Below are 22,013 nucleotides of genomic sequence, written 5' to 3' on the forward strand. Positions count from 1 at the left end.
TCTACACAATTCTCAGAGGGCGCTCGCACGGCTTCCGGGCAGTCCAGATACACTGCGCCAGAAGCTCGCTTTCTTCCCTGCTCTCCTGCTTCGTCCAGAGACCTGGGTGTCTGGGACTGACTGGGCCCCTCGGCCAGGCTGGGAGTGAGCCCCAGGACTCTGTACGCACGAGACAACGTCAGCAACGGGCAGGTCACACTGGACGCACGGCCCGAGGCTCAGGGGCTGCAGGGGCCAGGTCCGGGGGGCCGCGGGCTGGCCCACCTCCCCGGGCAGAGCCTCACCTTCCCGCAGTGCCGACACTTGCCATCCTGGCGTCGCCGGTGTACCCAGTGGTGCCGCACAAAGGTCGGCTGGTGGAGGAAGAGAGAGCATCACTGGAGTGAGGGGTGGAGAGGCATGAGGCCTGAGCGCGGCCGGCACCCCCAACACGCTAACGTGAAGTGTGGGGCTGCAGCGGGAAGCTCTCTGGAGCTCTCCTTGCTCCCAGAAGAGCAAGGAGGCGCATGAAGCAGGCGGTGCCTCCCCCCCTCTGCAGGCAGGGCCAGCCAAGCCTTCCCCATCAAGACCCTCTCTGAGCCTCAGCCCTGTACCTCCCTGGGCCCCAGAGTAGTCTCAAAGGGGCTGAGTCCCCCAGTGGCACTCTGGAGACACCGCAAAGTCCACTCAGGAAACTTGGGGCCTCCTTACCAGTGACTACCCTGGGCACTTACCTCACGGATGTTCCTGGAGCCTGATTCACGGAAAGACGGCTTACAGCGGAAATTTATCTGTGAAACATTGCAATGACCCCCCAAATGTCAGAACCTCCTTTCAGGGGGCCAGGCATCTAGCCACCTCCTCCAGGAAAGTGTCACTCAGAGTCATTCTCACAAGGCAGGGATAGTCCCAAATCATCCTGGGAGCCCTCAGAATATGAGACATCTCTTCTCAGAAGCCTTCCTGCATCCCCTGCCCCCTCTCCACTAGTCAGAAGGACCTTTCCTTTCTCCTTTATCACCCGGGGATGGGGGACACTGGGAGTTTTATGCCCACTCCCCCACTAAAAGGTAGCATGCTTTACTCCTCCCAGATTTCCTCTTGTCCTCCGGCGCTCCCGGCCTAGGCTTGTGCAGGCACCCTGCTCCTTGCCTACAGACTTGTGCAGGCTGCTTCCTGGAGACCGTTAGCTCATTCCTGGAAACTGCTTTGGTTTCCACCTTGGGCTCTGGAACGCCTAGGGCTATGTTTGTTTCTCTTTTCCCAACTGTCCTTGCTTCAGCCTTAGCACAGTTAACGGGAAACCTCACTCGAGGAGGCAGGGGCAAGGGCAGGGGCAAGTGGCCCACATTAGCCATGCTCATGTTGTTCTTATTCTACAGGCTTTCCCATGTGCTGCTGGGGTTTCTGCTGCCTGGGGAGCCCTCGTACCCTCTGTCCAGACCTGCCTCCCCAGTGCTGCCTCTACTTCCCTTTGGGAGCACAGGGCCCGCACGTGCCACCAGCCGTCGACACACTGTGGACAATAGTCCTTAGGGTGGAGAGAGCCAAGCTTCAGCAAGACAATGGCCCCTTCTACATGTGAACTTAGGCACAGGTAAAATGGTGTCTTGGCTGTCACTCATTCATTCATCCCACTGAGTAAAAGTGAGCCCCACTCTGTGCCAGGCTGGGAGAGGGCTCCCAGGTTTGTTTAGGGTAGTGGGGACAGGGTAGATACAAAGGGGGGGAGACAGGATTCAAGAGCAGACATTCCAGCTCTGGGGTCTTTGGCTCTTCCCACCACGCGGGCTGGGACACTCGTGGCAGGCCAGGCTTGTCACGTGAACATGCATGTGGAGACGCACACGTGTGCACTCTGAGAGGCCTTGGACACCCAAGGGAGCAGCGGGAAGGGCCGAGCCCCTGTCCTCACCTTCTCCAGCTGTTCGATGCAGGGGGTGTGCACCACGATCTTGCAGGCTGCACACTTTCTCCGGGATACTGATTTCTGCTGCAGAAAACGAAGAGAGGGCCCTGAGGCACCAGGTAACTCCATCCAGGACTCTGCCCCAGGGCGGGAAGAGAGAGCCTTACATGTGCCCCAGCACGGCTGCCCTCTGTTCACTGGGACATCCCAGTTCTGGCCTCAGAGCAGAGCCCCCATTCGTCCTGCCGTCCTCGGGCAGCCCTCAGCAGGGGCGCGCAGTTGAGTGTCTTGTTCCCATCTTCCTGTCCAAGGGCTACCACTACCAGGCCCACAGAGGTCCACCCAGGGCTTCTAGACGTGCCCCACCAGCAGGGGGCAGCCTGCCATCCAGAGCTCACTCACCAGCATCTTAGCTACACAGTACTGTTCCCCAACATAGCAGAAGTCCCCCGACACGTTGGTCTCGAACCAGATGTGTTCCCCATACGTTGCGGACTCCTAGACCACGAGATGAGTATGCTCAGCACAAACCCGCTACCCAGCCCATCAGTCAGTCCCCGCCCTGCCCTATCAACCCACCTCCCTCCCAAGACAAACCTCCTTTGGCCACCACAATCCACTTTGCTCCATCCTGTTTCCCCACTGTCCTTACTTTTCTTTTTTTGAAGGTTAAAAAAAAAATCTTAAGTAATCTCTACAACCAACGTGGGGCTCAAACTCACAACCCCCGAGATCAAGAGCCGCAAGCTCCACCAACGGAGCTGGCCTGGCGCTCTTTCCACTATCCCTGCTCTTGAGGACTTGGTTCAAACGTGGCCACTCTAGCAGGTCGGCCCTGACCCTAAAGGCCCACAGGCTCCTCCCGCAGCTACCCCCAAGCCCAGCAGGGGCCAGTACCCTCCTGTCCCTCCGTCCCAGCACCCTGCCACTCACGCTCCAGTCCACAGTGCTTCGAATCTGCCGCTCCGGCTCGCCGCACGGGGCTCCGGGAGTGGGAGGAGGGGGTGCCAGGTGCTGGAGGCCTGACTTGGTGATGGCTTTCCTACAGAGGAGGAGATCGCTGAGGCCAGCTGAGCGCCTGGAAACTCTGCTTCCTTCCCCCCTCACCTGGGGTGTCCGTCCTTGCTGCAACTTCAACCCCTGGCCCAGCTAGGGATGGCAACGAGGAGGAGAGGGGACGCCCCACGGCAGCCCAGGACTCTGATAGGTTCCCTCCAGGAAAGCCAGCCCTCCTCACAGCCCCTGTGGGGTGTGCTGGCTTCCAGGCACTGTCTGGAGCTATTCCCGAGGGGGGAGCGCCCTCGCACCAGACCAAGCCTGGAGGTCCTTCCTGCAGGCCAGCCCCCTTGGGGTCAGCACACTCGCCCTGCCGGCCGCAGCTATACCTACGCAAGCAGGGCACTCCAGGCCTGGGGTCCTGCCGACTTGCGCCGCAGGGCCACCTGACGCCTGCGGGACAGCGGGCGCACACAGGCGGGCATCGGCGCACCAGCAGGGCTGCCCGAGGCTCTTCGGCCCCCCATGCCGAGGTGCTGGCCTGGAGGCCGCTGCTGGCTGAGGCGCCGATAGTAGCCGTGCAGGCCCCACGGGGCACGGTCATACACTGCCTCAGCCGGGAGCAGGTGGGAGGAGGCTCGGCGCCGGCGCAGGCAGCGAAGCATGGGCGCGAGGGTGCCCTGGTGTGAGGAGGGCCCCAGTCTCCTGGTGCCTGGCTGGGAGGCACTCGGTGCCGCAACGGCCACATCCTCCTCCTCGCTCATGCCTACGAGCCCTGCCAACAGCAGGCGTGTGCCCAGAAGCTGTGGCCCGGCTGCGGCAGGCTGCGGGGTGGGCCCCTCGTCCACGATGAAGCGGGGGTTGCAGGCAGGGGGCACGGTGCTGGAGCGCCGGCGGCTGGGAACCCGGGTGCCCCCCCCACAGCTCAGGAGGCAGCCCTGGAGCTGTGCACTGGAGCGGCGCCGCTGTGCCAGTGAGGACGATGCCTGCCCGGCGGGGGAGCGGCGTCGGGCCTTGCCTGTGGGCAGCCCCACGCCGCTGGGCCGCCGCTGGCCCTCCCCAGGGCCAGGCACCTTCCGCTGGAAGCGTGTCCTAAAGAAGGTCTCCATGGCAGGGGCAGGCGGACAGCTGTGGGGCAGAGACCGGGAGTATCAGGGGCTATGCCAGGATGGGGCCCGCCCTGCGCCTAGGAGCCTAGCCACAGCCTCTGCCCTTTGAGTGGACAAGGGACACAGGGAGGAAGGGGGAAGGTCCACAGCCTCTGACCTCCATCAACATGGTGTCTGAGGGGACCACGGAATCCTCAGGGGGCCCGTGTTTACCACGGGGGGAAGCACTAACACGCACCCCAGTTATACCCTATGCTGCCCCAGGAGTTATGGGGGAAGGGCTTCCGGCTCCCCATGCGGCTCCCCGTCCAGGCACCACACACCACAAAGCCCTGGCCTTTGGCTCCCTAGCCTGAAGCTGATGGAAAAGAAAAAAGGAAGCTGGAAGCCCGCAGTCCTGAGTCCCAGGTTGCAGTTGGCCTCTTCAGACTGAGGGGCCAAGGACAAGCCTTTTCTTTCCTTCTCTTTGGGCCTTTGTTTGGCTACCGACTCAAGACGGCCCGGGTGTAGGTGTCCCCTCCCAGGACACTGCACAAACTAAGCTATGATAATAAAAAGAGGCTCTCTGAAAAGAAATTCAGTCCGGTTACGACCCCTGGACTCTCTCAGCCCCAAGTCGAGGGGTCAGGCTGAGAGAGCACTCCACACGGAGAAGATGTGACTTAGGGATCAAAGGGCCCTGGGGACCAAGGCCCTCAAGAGCGGGGGAGAGCCACCCCAGGCCTCACGCAGGGGCACCCTGTATGGGGAGCAACGAGAGGCCCGAGCCAAGAGGAAAGCGCTCTGGCTATGCATCTCTAGCTCTGAGGGGCTACGAGAAAGAACTTTCCTGTTCTAGACTGCTCTGTCTTACCGTGCTGCAGAGGCCTAGTACACATCTCCCTCGTGTGGAAGTACCAGCTTCCAGGTGAGGTCTGCAAACCCTTCCAGCCCAATGCTAGAAGCTCCAATGCTCTGCCCAGAGATCCCTCCTGAGGGAGGCAGGACCCACAGGACCATCCTTCCTTGACCTGTGCTGAACACGGGCCCAGCTTCCTTCACCAACTCACCTACTCCTGGCTGCCCCTTCTTCACTGGCTGCTGTATTCCTGCACTCTCACTTCTGAATGGTGGGGGAAGGGCAGGAAGCCCGGTAGGCTTGGGTGGGGGAAGAGGACGGGAATGTCTTTAGAATGCCCAGGGATGCCTGTGCCCTGCCATCGGGTGATCTCCTGGGCCCTTGCAGCCACAGAGATGTCCGAGCCACAGTCATGGGACACCTGCCTAGGCCCGACAAGAGAAACACGTCTGCCTGCTGAGGGTCTGGCATAAGTCAGGCATGGCGGGTGTGAGCCTTGGACAAACGGGGGGTGGACACTAGGCTCGAGGACTCAGACCTGGGCTGCGTGTCTACTGGCTGTTTCTCCCACTGCCCACTCTTTACTGTGTGACAACCCTGTGAGTCTGGGGGAGCAACGCCAGGCTAAAGCCCTGGATGGGTGCAGGGGTATTCAGGGAGGGGCACACGGGGCCAAGGTGTGGGGAGGCAGGGCACCTGGGGAAGCAGGGTTGGACACTGCCTGTTACAGGCTCCCGCCTCTGCAGGGGACAGGGAGAAGGGCAGGAGTTAAGCTCTGCGGGTAAGAGGACGGCGTGGGCAGAGAGCTCCCGGCTTCCTATGCAATCAGTATCATCACAGCTAACGTTTATTGAGCTCACCATGTGCCAGGCACTCTGCTAAGCCCTTCACAAACACACGTGTCATTTTATAAGCCAGAGCAGAGTGGAAGAATAGGTCTGAATCCTGCCATGTTCCTGATGGGAAACTGAGGCACAAGGCGGTAATGCCCGAAGTCCACAGCGAGTCAATGGGGAGCCAGTGATGGAACCCAGGTCTATGTGAAGGCAAAGCCTGTACCCCAGAGCAGTGGTGGAGAATAGGCTCCTTCCTTTTGGGCTACAGGGCTGGGGCTGAGTGGGGACAGCACAGGGAGGGGAGCCCTAATAAGAGCAACAACAGCCCCGCTGACTGAAGACCTACAGTGGAATGGCCCTGAGCTAAGTACTTTCATTTACCGTCACACTTGATCCCCAGCACAACCCCGTGAGGCCTGGACAAGCACAGCATGTGGCCCAGGTCACAATGCCGTTCAGCGGCAGGACCAGCACCCGAACCCAGAACTGCCTGGCTCCAGTCTGTTCAGCACCCAGGGAGAGAAGCCGGGAGGCCTGGCTGCCCACTGCTGCCTGGGCGCTGACTTGCCAGCGCTCCCCCAGGGTGTCAGCTTTCCCCAGCCGTCTGGTCAGGCCGCCCTGTGACAGCTGCCCAGCCTGGAGGAGATTAGTCACCCGGACACACCGCCTGATGCTAGTGTCACCCAGAAAACAAAAGGCCACAGTCAGTAGGGGGGAGGTGCTGCGGGCACTCTGAACAGCGATGAGGTCTGGGCCCTGCCTGCTGCCCCAGACCCAAACCGACAACTCCCACGGCACTCTGGCCCACACACTGCCGGACAGCCCCAAGTGCAACCGTCCTGGGGCCTCATCGGCTGCCTGACGGCATGGTCCCTGGGAGTGGGGAGCAAGGCAGGCTAGGCCAGGCCAGTGCTGGGTGATCGTCCCCACACGGGCCTCAACTTCCTTGTTTGTCCAAGGAGGCTGTGAGACTGGCTGAATTGATCTTTTATGAGAAGCTGTCCAGCAAGGCACCCATGCCTCTGTGCTCCCAGTGCCCCCTCCCTCCCAGGCCCCATGCTTCCTGCTCCTCTGGTCTCCATAGAAACCTCTGTCCTCTGGTCAGCAACAGCCTGATACCAGACTTCCGATCTCTGCTGAGGCATCTCATGGGTCCACTGAGAAGCCCTGGCTGGCCTCAGGCCTGTCCCAGCCCTTCCCCCACTGTCCCAGCCCTTCCCCACAGCAGGGCCCTGAGCAGTGGTATTTTCACACTGCGTGCTCTCCCATCTCGATCATCCCACGCATTACGTGGGGAGGTCACTGCAGGAGGCCCCACAGCGTTCTGACACCAAGAGCCGAGCACAACGTCTACCCCTCAGCCTTCTCGTGGGGGACCTGAGAGAAGCCTGTCACACCTAAAGTGGGCAGGATGGGAAAGGACTCAAGGGCTCCATGAACCTCCAGCTGGCTGCTGAGAGCCTAAGGAGGACAAAGGATGCTACAGGAGAGACGCCCACGGTGGCATCCGGCCATGTGCCCTGGATGAACAGCCCCCAGTGTGTCTACAGGCACCTGCCAGGGGGTGAGCAGGCACAAGCGCCCTAACTTCGCTGGCTACTGGCTAGAAAGAACCAGACTCCCTGCCTCCCAGGCCAGACTCTCTCATAGCCTATGTTAGTTTCAAGTGGAAAAGACCAAAGGCTTTGGAATCCTAATCTGCCATTGCTTTCCCGGCAGTGGATCAACTAACCTTTCTTTTTTTTTTTTTTTTTTTTTTTTTTTAAAGATTTTATTTATTTACTTGACAGAGAGAGATCACAAGCAGACAGAGAGGCAGGCAGAGAGAGAGAGAGAGGGAAGCAGGCTCGCTGCTGAGCAGAGAGCCCGATGCGGGACTCGATCCCAGGACCCTGAGATCATGACCTGAGCCGAAGGCAGCGGCTTAACCCACTGAGCCACCCAGGCGCCCCTCAACTAACCTTTCTGACCCTCAACTCTCTCCTCTGCAAAATGGGGATACCACCTAGTTCAGAAGGCTGGCGTAAGGGAGGTTCCAATAAAGTACCTGGTGATACCTGACAGAGGGCAAGGCCCACACCGGCAGCAGACACAAGGGCCTGTGGATCATGCCATCTCCTGGGGTTTGTCTCTGCCCGCGGCCAAAGTGGGAACCCAGAAAGGGAAGTAGGGGAACCCAGGGTGGTCACCACCCACCACATGAAGAACAGAGCCTGACAGCCCAAATCACCTGGGGATCTGCTCAGCTGTGAGAGATGCCCTCTCCCTTGCACCAGGCCCGGCCCCCAGAGGTGCTCGCACAGGATACCCCGTGGGATGCAGCCAGGGTTCTCACTCCCTCAGGCTCCTCCCCTCAGGGAAGGCTGGGAATGGTGCACAGTGGCCCCATTTCCAGCAGCCCCAGAGCAAGGGCCTGGAGCGGCCTCCCCAGGGGGATACTGGTCAGAAGCCACCTCTCGCTGCTCTGCTCCCACAGCCGAAGGTCAGAGGGAAGGAGGTGGGGACAGTGGGAAGGGAGCACAGCCTGGAGGCTGCTGAGACAGGGTCTCCCTCTCAGAAGGTCTTTACTTGCTGAGAGGAGCCGGCTCCCAACAAAACAAAACAAAACACAACAAATACCCAGCGGGGAGCAGGTGGGCCAGCGGGGCACAGGAAAGGCAGCCAGCAGGCCATAATGTTTACCTCCACAGGGTCTGTGGGCGCAGGAGCCCAGCCCACCCTTTCCTTTCCCTTCCCTTTTCCGTCAGCTTCAGAGTCTCATCCAGGAATGGTGGTGCCTGGACCCACCCAGATCCCTTCCTCCCCGACCCACCCTGACAGATACAGGAAGGAGGAAGCAGAAGGCAAGGAAGGGTTGGGGGGAGGGTATGGGGAGGAGTCCCCTTTGACCTGATCTAGAAGGCAGGGTGGCAGGCAGGAGGTGGGCGAGCAGGTGGGGCCCTGGGGTCCCTTGGGTAGGCGAGCCCCGGCTCTGGCTCCAGCTCCAGGCTGCTGGCCTCTAGCTGAGCAAGTCCTAGTTTGGAGAGCCAGCCGCTGTGGCTGCTGCTCTGCCCCCTCCCCCTCGCCACCCTCCTCCCCCCAGACTGAGCAGCCGTTATGAAAATAACCCCATTGGTAACCAACTGCACTTCCTCTCCCAGCGGTGGCTCCAGGCCCTGCAGCGAGCAGGCGGCCGGTGGGCGGGCAGGCACACACATATCAGTCCTGCCTCCTGGCTTCTCTTCCCAAAGTCCCCAGAGCCAGGCTGAGCATAGCCCAGGGGCCTCCCCTCCACCTGGCACCCGGCAGAGCACACACAGCCCCTGCCTTGGCTCCTGGAGGTTTGGGGAAGCAGAAGTGGGGGGTGGGTCGCGCCCCCTCTGGCCACCGTATGTCCTCTCGTACCCACTGGACAGGTGTTCTGGGGTCTGGAGCAAGTGTATGAGACAGCTAATCACTGTCCATCAGAATAACCACAAAAACATATGTGTTGAGGCTTTCACAACTTACAAAGCACGTTTTCACAAGTATTATCAGACAGGACGCTTATGATTCTCCCGCGCGGGTGGCATTACGGTCCCAGCTAAACCAACAGGGCCACCTGAGGCTCCAGGAGGCCCGGGGCTGGCCCGAGCTCAGAAGTGGCTAAGCTGGGACTGTCCAACCCGGGTCTCCTGGCCCTGCCAAGGGGGCCTGCCAGAGCTGCCCTGGCTCGTGTCCCGGAGAGGCCAGCCCATGTCACACTCATGCTGTCCAGAATGCCACCCCTCTCCAGCTTACACTCCTGGTTCTCTAGGGTCGAGAGTGGCAGCCCTCAAACGTTCACCACCCCTTGACACTCTTTAAAATTACTGACGATCCCCAAAAGATTTTGTTTACGGTGGTTAGAGCAACTGCTATATACCATATTAGTAATTAAAACTGAGGGGACGCCTGGGTGGCTCGGTTGTTAAGAAGCTGCCTTCTGCCTTCCGCTTGGGTTGGGACTGAGCCCCCATTGGGCTCCCTGCTCAGCGGGAAGCCTGCTTCTCCCTCTCCCACTCCCTCTGTGCTCCTGTTCTAGCTCTCTGTCAAATAAATAAATAACATTTAAAAAAATTAAAACTGAGAAATTTAAAATACACTGACTCATCTAAAAACAATAAACTCCTGGGCACCTCAGTCTGTTAAGTGCCTGCCTTTGGGTCAGGTCATGATCACAAGGTCCTGGGATCGTGCCTCACCCTGCTCGGCGGGGAGCCTGCTTTTCCCTGTCCCCCTGCTTGTGTTCTGTCTTGTGTGCTTCTCTCTCTCAAATAACTAAATAAAATCTTAAAACAAAAATAAAAACAAAACCAAAAACCCCCAATAAACTCATTATGTGTTAACATAAATAACACATACTTTTCTTTTAAAACACAAACTGTATTTTCTAAAAAAAAAAAAAAAATTAGCTAGAGGAGTGTCATTGTTTTAATTTTGCAAATCTCTTTAATTTCTGGTTTAATAGAAGACAGCTGGATTCCCCAACTGCCTCTGCAGCCAGTCTGTTGTGATACGTTATGGTGGAGCATGTGAAGAAAATTCTGCCTCCCTCTGACATGTCATTAGAAGAGAAGTATTTTAATGGGCTTTTCAGGCAGTGATGGATGTTCTTCTTTGCCACTACATCACGATATGACAAGTGGTCGTTTCTTAAAGGTTAGTGGCTATGTGGAGTCTGAAACTGTATCAATGAACTTTTCACTCTTGTATTCTGAATTCTGTAACATCAAGCATTGGGAAATATATTTTACTGAGTTATGCAGATCTGCCAAATGTTGACACATTTCCTTATACAAAATCGAGAACTCACACTTGCTAACATCACCACTGGTCTCATCAGAAAAGTTCTTAAAAGTCCTGGGAAGCTGTCAGGCCCTAGACAGTGGATACCAGGTTTCTAAAATTCTAATTTTTGCTTTTCAAAGGCTCAAAGTTGACTATTAGCAACAAATACTGATACTGGTTTTGAAGTGGCAAGCTCACTTCATTCATTTCTGAGAAAATGTCTGCCAGATACCCAAGTCTGAAGACTTCTGTCTGTCAGGTGTTCTTTCACGTTACAATGGTGTTCCTTAAAGCATGATAACTGGCACAGCTTGCAACTCAGCTACAAAACTGCTTTGCAAGGGGCGCCTGGGTGCCTCATTGGGTTAAAGCCTCTGCCTTCCGCTCAGGTCATGATCCCACCTGGGAACAGGCCCGAGTTGGCTCTCTGCTCAGCAGGGAGCCTGCTTCCCCCCTCTCTGCCTGCCTCTGCCTACTTGTGATCTCTCTCTGTCAAATAAATAAATAAAAAATCTTAAAAAAAAAAACAAAACACCAAACCTGCTTTTCAAGACAACCATCACAGTCCGGTTTGCAGCAAAACTGCCTCCTCCACACAGAATATGTGGAAAGAGGTAGACTCGAGGATCTGGACTTTGTAAAGTTAATACTTTCTGTTGCATCTTGCTGTCGTGAGCGGGAGGCATACAACGGCTTCCAGTTTACGTTGGGGCGACTGCCTTGGTTTGTGCCCAAGTTCCAAGCTGCTTCATGCCACCCTCGCCTCTGCGCCGTGGGTACAACTGTTAACATGGTGAAAAGGGCATGAGCCAGGGCAGCTCTGAAAGTACTATTATGCGAATAGTGTTGATAGCGCCAACCCTCTGCAAGGGTTGAGGGCACCCCCAGGACCGTACTTTGGGAACCACTAGTTCAGAAGGAACTCCAAATGATCCGGCCTGGCAAATGTGGCTTCGGTGCAGCAATAACTCAGCCTCCTATGCTGACAAAAACTGGGTTCTAATCCAGCCATCCTCTCCTCTGTCCCGCAGTCCGGCCGTGCATAGCCTACCTTCTGCCTGGAATACGGGCCCCGTGCCCCCTGCTCACAGCTGCCCCAGCCAAGAAGGCACCACTCCCACCGGTCACCTCACACCACTTATTCGGCTTCTTCTCTGCCTCTGGACCCCTGGAGCCCTCATTCTTTCAAGTCCATATGCCTTGTTCCTCCCCCAAGCCCATCGGCCACCAGGCCACAAGCTGCTGGGGGCCAGGGCCCAGGGGCTGTGCCTCGGGGCCTGTCCAGCACAGGGCCTGGCAGTGAGTCCAGTGTTTACCACCAATCGGCTCAGGAGGAAGGAAAAGGGAATTCCGTGGGGGAGGGGCGAGAGCCCTGAGGGAAGAGAAGGGCTTCCTCTGCCTCGGTACCGCACCCAAGGGCTGACCACAGGGCCTAGGCCGGCCCAGGCCACTTCTCTTTGTTGGACACAAGGGGATGGCAACAGCCTGCTAATTCTAGCAGCTACCTTCCTCTCCTCTCCAGAGGACCGGAAGAGTGACCAGCAGAGACCCTGTCAGGGCTAGGTGCCATTGCCCACTCCCACTCTCCATGGCTTTCCTTGTGAAGCCTGGACAGCAGGACGTGGCAACATGAGGGTTGTGGGCAAGGAGGGGAGAGGAAGGGTGACTCAGATGCTTGGGGGCTGGGCCCAGGCCCAAGCCCCTGCTCTGAGCTCCTTGCAGAAGCATCCCCGGTCTCTCCTTGGTGTCCCGAGTCCCTGTCTCATGGTCCGGCTCCTGCAAAGCCTGGGAGAAATGTCTGTGGAATGACTGGCTCATTCCTCTAGGGCCTCCCCTCCAAGCCATCCTGCCACCGGCACCACAGGTCGTTCCAGAGCGCCCGCTGACCCAAGTGGCCTTCCACTGTCAGGTGAGCACGACGCAAAGCCCCGGGCCTGGACACGACTGGCCTCTCGGCCTCTTGTCCCATCTCTTCCGTACTTTCTTACATTTTATTTGACAGACACACAACGCGCTTTGTGCCAGGCACTGTTCTAAGCATTTTACAAATTTAAACTCATTGAACCTCATTAAAATTAGTAGTAGTGTTATCCCCATTTTATAGGTGAGGAAACTGAGGAACAAAGAGATTAAATAACTTGCCTGTGGCCATACAGCTAGGAAGTGGCAGAGCTGGGGTACCAACCCAGGAGTCTGCTCTAGGTCCAGGCTCCAAACCCCTCACTCCCCACCTCTGGAAGGGGTTCTCTGTGCTTGGCCTCTGGCACCCAGTAGTCTATCTGGAACACCATTCCCCTCTTCTGCTTAGTGACCTCTCTCATCTTTTTCCTCTTGTCTTTTCAGAGTTGGCTCAGACACTGGCTCTGCTGGAAAGTTCCTCCCAGCCCCCTCTCCCCGGGGGGGTGGGGGGTGGTGAGCTGCTCCCACGCTTGGGCCCTCGCTCTGTCATTCTCAGCCATTAGCACTAGTTTGCAAGCCTGTATCCCCTACCAGACTGTGGGCCCCTGGAGACCAGGAACTGCCCGTAATTGCATCCCCAGGGTCTAGAAGTGCCGGACGAGGACCGAAGAGTGAATGGAGGAAAAAGTGAATGGTCCAGGCTCCGATGCCTGGATGAAACTGAGAGCACAGAGCTTTGGGCACACCGACCCAGAGGCTGGCCGGCTTCTGAGGCCTTCCTGCCGGTACTGGGGGGACAAGTTGCTGGTTTGGGCTGCGCTCTTGTGTCTCAGAGGCACACACTGAAACTGATCCCTGACGGGGTTGCTCATATCTCTCCGTGTCTCCCAACACCCTGCTGGCCCCCAGGTCCTTCTTCCCTCGTGGCCGTGGCTGAGACCTCTTGTTGCCTTCTCCTGTATCCGCAGCAGGCTCCCATTCCCCATCTGCGCGGAGCAGCATGCCCCGTCATCCCTCATTCAAAATTTAACTCCCTCTCTGAGCTTTCTGTCCATGTTGCTCCCTCCTCCATCCCCTAGGAGATCTTCTCAGAATCAGCTGTCAACCCCTCCCCCATGACTCCCCAGCCCTGCCGCCATGCACCACTCACGGGGCCTTTACCTGCCTCTGAGGCAGACACTGTGCCTAGATCTTTTGGAGAAGTTGCAGGAGACAAAGAGCTTTTGCGAGGATGTGGACCCAAAGGTCCAGAGGGGTTCCGCCTCTTAAACCAGCTACAGGACCTCAAGTCAGGTCTTTCACCCTGAGCCTCGATTTCCTCACCTGATACCTGGGGTTAACACCTCCTTGTCTTGCTCATGGGAGCTGGAAAGTTTGTTCATGGCAACCCATTCCTCAGTAGACCAAAACTTTCAAGACAGGAAATTAACTCCAGAGACCTAAAGATTAGGACAGCCACTCTGAAGCATAGCTTGACAATGGCTGTCTAGAAGGAAGATACACCATCCTGTCACCAAGCACCAGCGGCCTGAACACACGAGGAGCCGTGGACTGGAACAGTCCCTGAAGGATGGCTCCCACAGCAAAGACCCTGCCAGCTCCCGGACTGTCCATCAGTAGGGGCCTGGACAAACAGGCTGTCCGACAGTTTCGGAAAGGATTAGTACACTGCAGCCCAAATGGGCACACCAGATCTCAGGTCTCAAGATGCCTAAATCTCCACAACGATATGGAGGAAAAAAAGCTGAATTCCGAATAGGTACAGCATGCCATTTAAATCCAGTGCAGAACCATACAGAACAGTACTACCTGTTGCTATGGACAGACACCTACGTAGGAAACATTTTCAAAAGGCCTGAGAATACAAACACCAAAACACAGGATTGCGGTTTCCTCTGGGGAGGGACACATGGGGCCTCTACCTCCATCTAAAGCAGATACAGCACAACGGTGAGATTTGACCGAAGCGGTGGGTGTTTCATGATTCTGTACGCTTTTCTAATTGTAAAATATTTTATGCTTTTTAAAAGATTTTTTAAAATAACTCTTTAAAAACGCCCTCCCCAGCCCCCGAGGGAGAACAGCTCCCTGGGGTTGCCCTGCGTCTTCCGAGGATGGGTTTCAGCAGCGGCATGGAACCCCAACTGTGTTCCTTACACTGTCTCGTAGTAGGAACCCCGTGTCTGTGGGGCCGGAAGGTCTCCCCCCAAACGATGCCTTCCAGAGCGGGGGTGAGCGGGTGGCAGGTTGTGTCAGTGGGGTGTCTGTGTGGGCTGGGGAGCAGGAACCAGCTTGCTCCCTTTCACAACCGCCCCCGCCTTAGTAAAATGTCAGCAAGCTGGGGAAGGGGGGGTGGAGAGCCAGGCAAGCTGTTAACCCGCGAGATGCTGATGCTGGGGCGTGGGCGGCACAGGCCCAGGCTCCCAGACAGCTATTTTGGCATGTGCTGTAATCGGGCTCAGCCCTGGCAGGGGAGAGGCCTCTACGTGGGAGCTCTGGACTGGCGCTCTGCCAGGAGCAAGGGGGAGGAGGTCTTTGAAAGGGAGGGAGAGGGCTCTGGGGCCCTTCCTCTCTCTTCAGACCTCTCACCGTGAGGCGCTGAGTACAAGTGAGGCCCAGTGCACTGTGCTCTCCTCCCCAGCACCTCTCCCCAGGCCACAGGCCACAGGCCACCTGTGACCTCAGGGTGATATCAAGGGTTCCTTTGCACATGTCTCGGGTCTTCTGCAACCTGTACTTTGAAAGCAAGACAAAAGATCACAGACTTGCCCCTCCATTCCACACCCAGCCGGGGAGCCCAGGACAACCCGCTCACAACCCATTCTCCCTCATTCTCTCGTAGTCCCGTACCCAAGGGTCCCCCTAGCCCAGCCTTGCTCCCCCTGCAGCTGGGATCCCGGTGGCAGTTCTCTCTTGGGGGTCCAGGAGCAGGACGTCTCATGGGTCTTCACTCCCACACAAGACAAAAATCTCTTCATCTTGGGGCTCCTGGGTGGCTCAGTGGTTAAAGCCTCTGCCTTCGGCTCAGGTCATGATCCCAGGGTCCTGGGATCGAGCCCCGCATCGGGCTCTCTGCTCAGCAGGGAGCCTGCCTCCTCCTCTCTCTCTCTGCCTGCCTCTCTGCCTACTTGTGATCTGTCAAATAAATAAAAATATTAAAAAAAAAAATCTCTTCATCTCACAGAGCACTCAAGCCCCTTTTTAGGCTCTGCGAGTTTGGGCCTGGGAAACTAAAACAGAAGGAAAGGGTGCTAGTAAGTAGGACGGCCTGTGTTCTAAAAGATTCAGTGTGAGCTGCGTGAGTCCCAGGCCAGGCCTCTGGTCTCTTTGAGCCTTTGTTCCTCATCTGTAAAATGGGAATAAAACCAACTACGAGATTGTTTTAAGGACTACATGAAAACAACTGTTAACTGGCAGACAAAGATGAGCTGGTACATCACATGCCTGGATGAAGGAGAGTGTGGGGAGGGCAGGAGTGGTCGTGTCCTCAGCCTGCCCCTCCTCTCCCTGGGCCACAGAGCCCCTGGTCTCGCTTAAACCTGCTCTCCACCACCTGACCGGGTCCCTTGTGTCTCAGCTGAGGAAGAGGGCAAAAAGGAAAGAGGGTGGATGGATAGCTAGTTCCTCGAGGGCGCCTGGTCACTGCTCTGGCCTACTCTTCCCCACACGAAACTACCTTCCAAGGCTGCCAGCCCTGACTAGAGTGCCAGGCAGGTCCCATGCCGAGAACTCTGGGGGTGCCCTAAAGGTATCAAGGCCTCCACAAAGGAAACAGAGGAAGCAGACCAGGGGAGCAAAAAATGAGTGCTTGGCACCACCCACTCATCTCACCCAGGAACAAGGGCCGCTGCTAAGCCTAGACACAGGTGTGACAGCTTCCCCTTCTTACCCACGCCGTCTCCCATGATGACTTCGAGAACTACTCAGGTGGCAGCAGCAGCCTCCAGAAGGAGAGGCAGAGGGGGCAGGGAGGAGGACAGGTGGAGGTGGGGTGGAAGGTGCTGGATGAGGAGGATTCCGCGGAACACAAGGAAGGCTGTGGGGTCCTGAGATGTGGTACAAACTGACCTGATACTGCAGTCAGGGGACCGGTGCTGGGGTCCCAGATAACCCCTACCTGGTTGTGAGACCTTGGCCCAGTGAGGGCCACATCACTGGGCCTCAATGTTTAGGGTGGGGGAGGGGCTGGGCCAGGTGCTATGGAAGCTCCCGCAGGGCCTGCCTTCTGCCTCCTTCTGACCAGCTCTGTCCTGGCAGGCGGGGTATCAGGTAACCGGCCACTGGGCGCTGGCTGTGGGTCCACCCACAGCAGGTGTTTGGTACAAGTGGACTGGCTCCAGGAAGAATCTCCCCTTCCACCTCCCTCTCCACAATGGTAGCTGTCGCCCCCCTGTGTCACTCTAGCAATACTGCAAGGACAAGATGCCTATCAGCTTCTGGACCTTGAAACCCTCTCTAGCCTTTGCAGGGATATAGGGACCCGACCTCTGCTTCTCCTGGAGCCCAGCACAGGCCAAGTCTCAGAACCAGTGTGCCCACTCACTCCTCCTCTACTTGGGGAGAATGACTGGTAAATTCTGGAGAGGGCTCCAGGAAGCCGAGGAAGCGGGGTCTGATTCTCTTTCCCCTACCTCCAGCTGCCCAGGGCCAAGGCTTTCTGACTAGGGTCACTCAGTCCTTCTTCCATCCTTGCCGGGGAGGACACCATTCTCCTGCTCTCTTTGGGAGCTGGGGTGGCTCCACATCCTGAGATCTGACCTTTTTGGAGTACGGCACAGACAGAAAATGACAAGAGTTGCCCATCCCCTCCCCTGACTTGTAAGCCAGAGACTCAGGCAGGTGTGTGACGGCAAAGGAAGACAGAGTGAGAGAGACAGACCCATTCCAGTTCCTGACCTCCGCCAGCTCCATGCTCGCACATGACATTACCAGCGGGGGTGGGGGTGGGGCCGTGCAAAGCAGAATGGGGTAAACTGACACACAGCTCAGCCACTGGGGTCACTTTTTCTTCTCCAGCTGGCAGGAACCCAGGGACTCTGACTTGCACCTGGGCCACTCCCAGTATTAGCCTGAGTAGGACAAACCACTCAAAGAGGCCCCTTTGCTCCCAGACATCCTGGCACCGCGGACAGGGGTTCTTGCTCTGCAAGAGGCATCCCTCAACACGTGCCGCCCAACCACTGCAGAAACCAACCCAAACTTCAGCTCAGGCAGCCCAGCGGGCACCCTCTACTGGTCTGGACTTCAAGCCCAGGCTCACTTGGGTCCATGCGGCATCACCTCTCAATGGGACCTATTGTCTCAAACTTGTTCCACAGGTGCATTTCATGCCCTCTGGGAACTAAGGACTTTGAGCACTACGGAAGGGCAGTGGTGGCAGAGCCAAAGCTCAGGCTCCCAGGGGCTCCGAAGGCCCAGGCTCCTTATGTCTGGGTGTGTGAAGCGCCAAGTAATTTCTGATGCCCCTGAGGTGCAAAACCAGTTAATCCACAGGCTGTGCGACCTGCCCAAGGTCAGGCTGCTGGGACCAGGCCAGGGGCTAAGTGAGTCCTCTCTTTAGGTATGCCCTGGAAGAGCAGGAGGGGACAGGCATCAATTTGCCTCCCACTTGTGACTGTCTACCCCCTAGGCCAATAGGATCTGAAGGATAAGGACCGAGGAAAACCCATTTGTCCTGGGATTAGGGCAGGGCCTATACGGACTTCTCCGGGAGGGGCTGATGGTTCCCAGCAAGGATCCATGAGGTGGAACGGGGCTGGATCATAGACTAGCTTTTTGTCTTGCTAGGCTAAAAAAGAAGAGATTCTTACTGCTCCCCAGATTCCAAGAGGGTGAAACCAGTTGTGGGGGTCTGAGATGCGCTTTAAGGAAAAACCTCTTGAAGGAAGATGACAAAGAGGCTGCCGTTCAGAGACTGTTCTACCTGCCCAGCTCGGGGATGGCAAACGCGTGGCCCAGGTACCACCACTACCCCTCCCAAGCCCACAGCAGAGTGCTGATCATAGAACTCAACCACCAAGCCAAGATCGGAATGCAGCAGCCACCACCAATCTATCTGTTATCTTTGGTCCTCCCTTCCAGCCACTATCAATTCACTTATCAGATCCCTCAGCCCCAAGGTGTGAGAATGGCCTAAATGCAGAGGGTGGAAACCCAAGCAGAGTCAAGAGTCTGGTTAAGGACGAACATGGAGCCTGAGGAAAAGATGGAGGTGAGGGGCTGGCTTCAGTTAGGGCACTGGGGACTTTCACCTGAAAACGGAAACCAGCAAAGGTGGCTGGATGAGATAAAAAAACATTAAAGGCGCCAGGCCCCAAACAAGTGTACTATTCCAAATGTCTGCCCCTCCCTCCAACCCAAGCAAGGCGGAGGGGATCAGTCCCAGCGGGCATCTGATTCTCCGAGTTCCCAGGCCTGTCAAGAGAGTCTTTTCCCTCACTGTCCTCTCCCTGGCTACAGGGTCTCCAAATACATTCATTTCTGAATGCCCCACTGCCCAGCACAGCTACTACGCAGAGACACTCCTTCCATGCTTCCAGAGATCGCCGTTTGATTTTCTTTTCATTAAGCGCCTATCAGATCACTAACCATCCCCAGAGTGATGTCATACTTTGGTCCTCAAACCCGGGAGCATATGAGAAACACTTGTGAAGCTTAAAAACAACAACAACAACAACAAAAACCCCACCCAGGCCCCATCTCCAGCCCCGATGAGATAGGCATGCTAAGGATAAAATCTAGGAATCTGAATTTCCTAAAGCTCCCTAGGTCATTGTGATGTTCTGTTCAGGAACCTGGTCTAGAGAAAGGATTTTGGACTACAGTTCAAACTCTCTCTCCTTTTTCCTTGCTGTGTGATTCTGGGCAAACCACTTATGTCTTTGAGCCTGTGTTTTTCCTCATCTATAAAAAATGGAAAAGTCACACCTCTCCTGCTTAGAGAATTACGTAAAGGTATTTGTTGGTTCTCTTGCTTCTTGTTCTTTCCCCCCTGAACGTGCCTGAGGTTCATCCCACCTGCACTAACCTGTGCCCTTCAGGAGGGGCACAGCTACAGGTCACAAGAGCCCGACACTTGGTACCCTGTGGGCAGGGACAGGAAGCCTCTGGCGGAGCCCCTCCCTCCCCCTCCTGAGCCTGTGAACACTGGAGGCTACATCCTGCAGGGCTGGGTGTAAACTGCTCCATCTTGTAGGGCTGTGGGTGACAGAACGAGGTACTGGAAGCCTTGCGCCCTGCCCCGTTTTATATGACACCGAAGCTTGCGTGGCTTCACAAGAGCCCACGGAGCTCCATCTGGCACTGTGAGAATCCTGATCTCTGGGTGTGCTTGGTGACACAGACACAAAGAACAGGGCCCTGGCCAGGGTAAGGCTGGCAGAGGGCACAGGTCAGCATTATAGGTTTGCCAAGCCGCACAGCAGGAGAAAACTGCCCATGTTATTGGTGGGTAAAGTCTACCCTGGGAAGGGTCAGGGCAAAGCTCAGGGAGGGGGTGTGCCGAATGCCACAAAGCCAGGGCAACTGAAGAAAAGTGAGAGGGAGGCTTTGGGCAGGCTCCAAGTGGTCAGAGTCCAGCCTGAGTTGGCTCTGGGGTCCTTAGCTGATTGGCTGCAAGCTCCCTGGCCAATGAGAAGGGCAGGGGTCCATCAGGAAAAAGCCCAAGGAGCCAAGTGAGGTCCTCGTGGGGCTCCACCTTCTCTCACCTTACACCAGGGCTGCATGGCAGGAAGGTCTCCCAGCCAACACCGGCACACATGCCATGAGCTGCCTGCCTTCCACCTTTCCACACCCTCCCCCAGTTCCTCACCAGAGTCCTAGTCAACCCTGTCCCAGGCATAAGACAGTGTGACATTTGGTGTGCCGGAGGAGGAGGAGGCAGCACGGAGCCTGAAGAGCCACAGCGCATATTTGAGACTGCTGCCCACCCCATCCCTCACCCAGCAAGAGCGGGATGGGGGTAGGGGGAGCAATGCCTACCGCCTATCAGAGGTAGAGGGTAGGGTCTCTCCACTAATTAAGAGCAATATAGAACAGGTGGCCAGGCACTCCCAACCTCAAGGAAAGGCTTACAGTGATGAGCAATTAGCTCAGTGACCAGTGTTCTGGGACAGCCAGTATCAACAGAGGCCATGTTCTGCAGATGCCGTGCAGAGGCGGTAGGCGAACGGCCCCACCGAAGCGCGGGGGTGGGGGGCTGCCGTGACACCCTCCCCACCTCACTGCAGCCAGGGAGCTCAGAGGAGGCCCTGTTCTCTCAGTGCCCAGAACGGGTGAGCGGCCAGTCAGGGGGGCCCTACCTGCTGGTCCTACCCCGCAGGCAAGTCAGAAGCAGACGCTGCCTTGGTACCACAGAGGAGGCGCGCTAAGCCGCGGGTGCCAGCGAATGACTCCCACCCGGTGCCAGTGCCGGGACTCTAGGAGCTGACCCCGACGCGGAACCAAGCCAACTCAGTCCATCCGGCCGGCGCCGGGCGGAGACCTCCACTAGCTGTCAGTCCGGAGACGGCGAGGGGCGCCTCCCGGAGCCCGGCGCGGTGTCCGACCGGTGCCGCGGTGCCCACCCCGCTGCCGCCGCGCTCACCTGTGCCCGAAGAGACGCAGCCCGGGGAAGCGCCGCTTGTTGAGGCGCCGCGGCGCCTTGTCCGGCTCGGGACCCGCGTCGCGCTCGGAGCCACTGGACGAGGCGGAGGCCGACTCCGAGTCGCTGCTCCGGGCCTCGGGGCTGCCGTCCCGCGGCTCCATCCGGCCCTAGCCCCGGCCGGCGGCGGGCCCCCGGGAGACGCCCATGCCGGGCCGGCGGCCGGGGCTTAGCACGCCGGCTCCGCGCCGCCTGCCGCGACCATGGCGCGCCCTCGCTCCGCCCTCCCCGCGCCGCGCGCCCCCGCTCCCCACGCCCAGGTGCCCGGGAAGCGGCAGTCGCCGCTCCAGGAAGTGCCGCCAGCAGCGGCCACAGGACCCCGCATAGCTGGCCGGGCCGCTGCCTGCCCGCCGCCGAGCACGCCCCCTCGGCTGCGCGGCGGTACCGGCTCGCGGCGCCCTCTGCCGGCCGCCGGCCGCGCCGCCACCCGCCTCGCAGGCCAGGAGAGGGCGGAGCCCGGGAGGGGCGGGGCCCCGGAGGTCCCGCCTCCCCACCCCTAGGCTGGTCCCCCTGGATCCCACAGTATCTCCTGGGGTCTCACACGCGGGCACTGAGCACACCCAGGCACACACGATCTTTTCCTACCCTCAGCCCCGCCCTAAACAACCTACATGCTCACGAACGAACCCCTGCGAGGGCAGCTGTCACCACCTCTCTGCCCCAGCCGCACCGGTGCGGACACCTCTCTAGCACACCCCGTGCCTGCTCACAACCACTCATACAGTCTCCGCCCTTACCCCCTTGGCTCTCCCAAATCACACCCCCAGGAACATAAGTCATACAGTGTTCCCTGTACACGCAGAACACACACGCCTCTCACACACACTTCTGCTCACTCATTACTTAAACTAAGAACATGTCTCACCCCAGCATCACACTCAGATATATACATACCAGGACCAAAGTCACTTAGTGACCCTAGCACATGCCAGCAGAGAACATACACGGTTCTCATACAAACTCATCTCCTCAGCTGTTCATAGCTGTTTCCAACCCTTTTGGACACGCCTAACAAAAT

General features: G+C 57.6%; 1 protein-coding gene across 18 annotated transcripts in view; it reads right to left on the bottom strand.

Annotated features, from left to right (window-relative positions):
• The window catches only part of DGKZ (diacylglycerol kinase zeta), a 42,052-nt gene that overhangs the window by 9,003 nt on the left and 11,036 nt on the right, over positions 1-22,013 (bottom strand). For 3 of the 18 annotated variants that reach the window (XM_046016941.1, XM_046016939.1, XM_046016936.1), the window contains exons 1-6: positions 20,939-21,244; positions 2,822-2,930; positions 2,291-2,386; positions 1,895-1,972; positions 714-770; positions 285-353 (exon numbers count right to left, since the gene is read on the bottom strand). In XM_046016941.1, the coding sequence (XP_045872897.1) occupies positions 285-353; positions 714-770; positions 1,895-1,972; positions 2,291-2,386; positions 2,822-2,930; positions 20,939-21,099 (570 nt within the window). In that variant the 5' untranslated portion in view covers positions 21,100-21,244. Of the gene's footprint in view, positions 1-284; positions 354-713; positions 771-1,894; positions 2,026-2,290; positions 2,387-2,821; positions 2,931-3,277; positions 7,400-7,628; positions 8,695-10,995; positions 11,238-20,938; positions 21,245-22,013 lie in introns of those variants that run through there. The other 15 variants (XM_046016934.1, XM_046016944.1, XM_046016935.1 and 12 more) reach the window with 13 other exon arrangements.

Source organism: Meles meles, chromosome 8, assembly GCF_922984935.1.
Source record: "Meles meles chromosome 8, mMelMel3.1 paternal haplotype, whole genome shotgun sequence".
NCBI lineage: Eukaryota > Metazoa > Chordata > Mammalia > Carnivora > Mustelidae > Meles > Meles meles.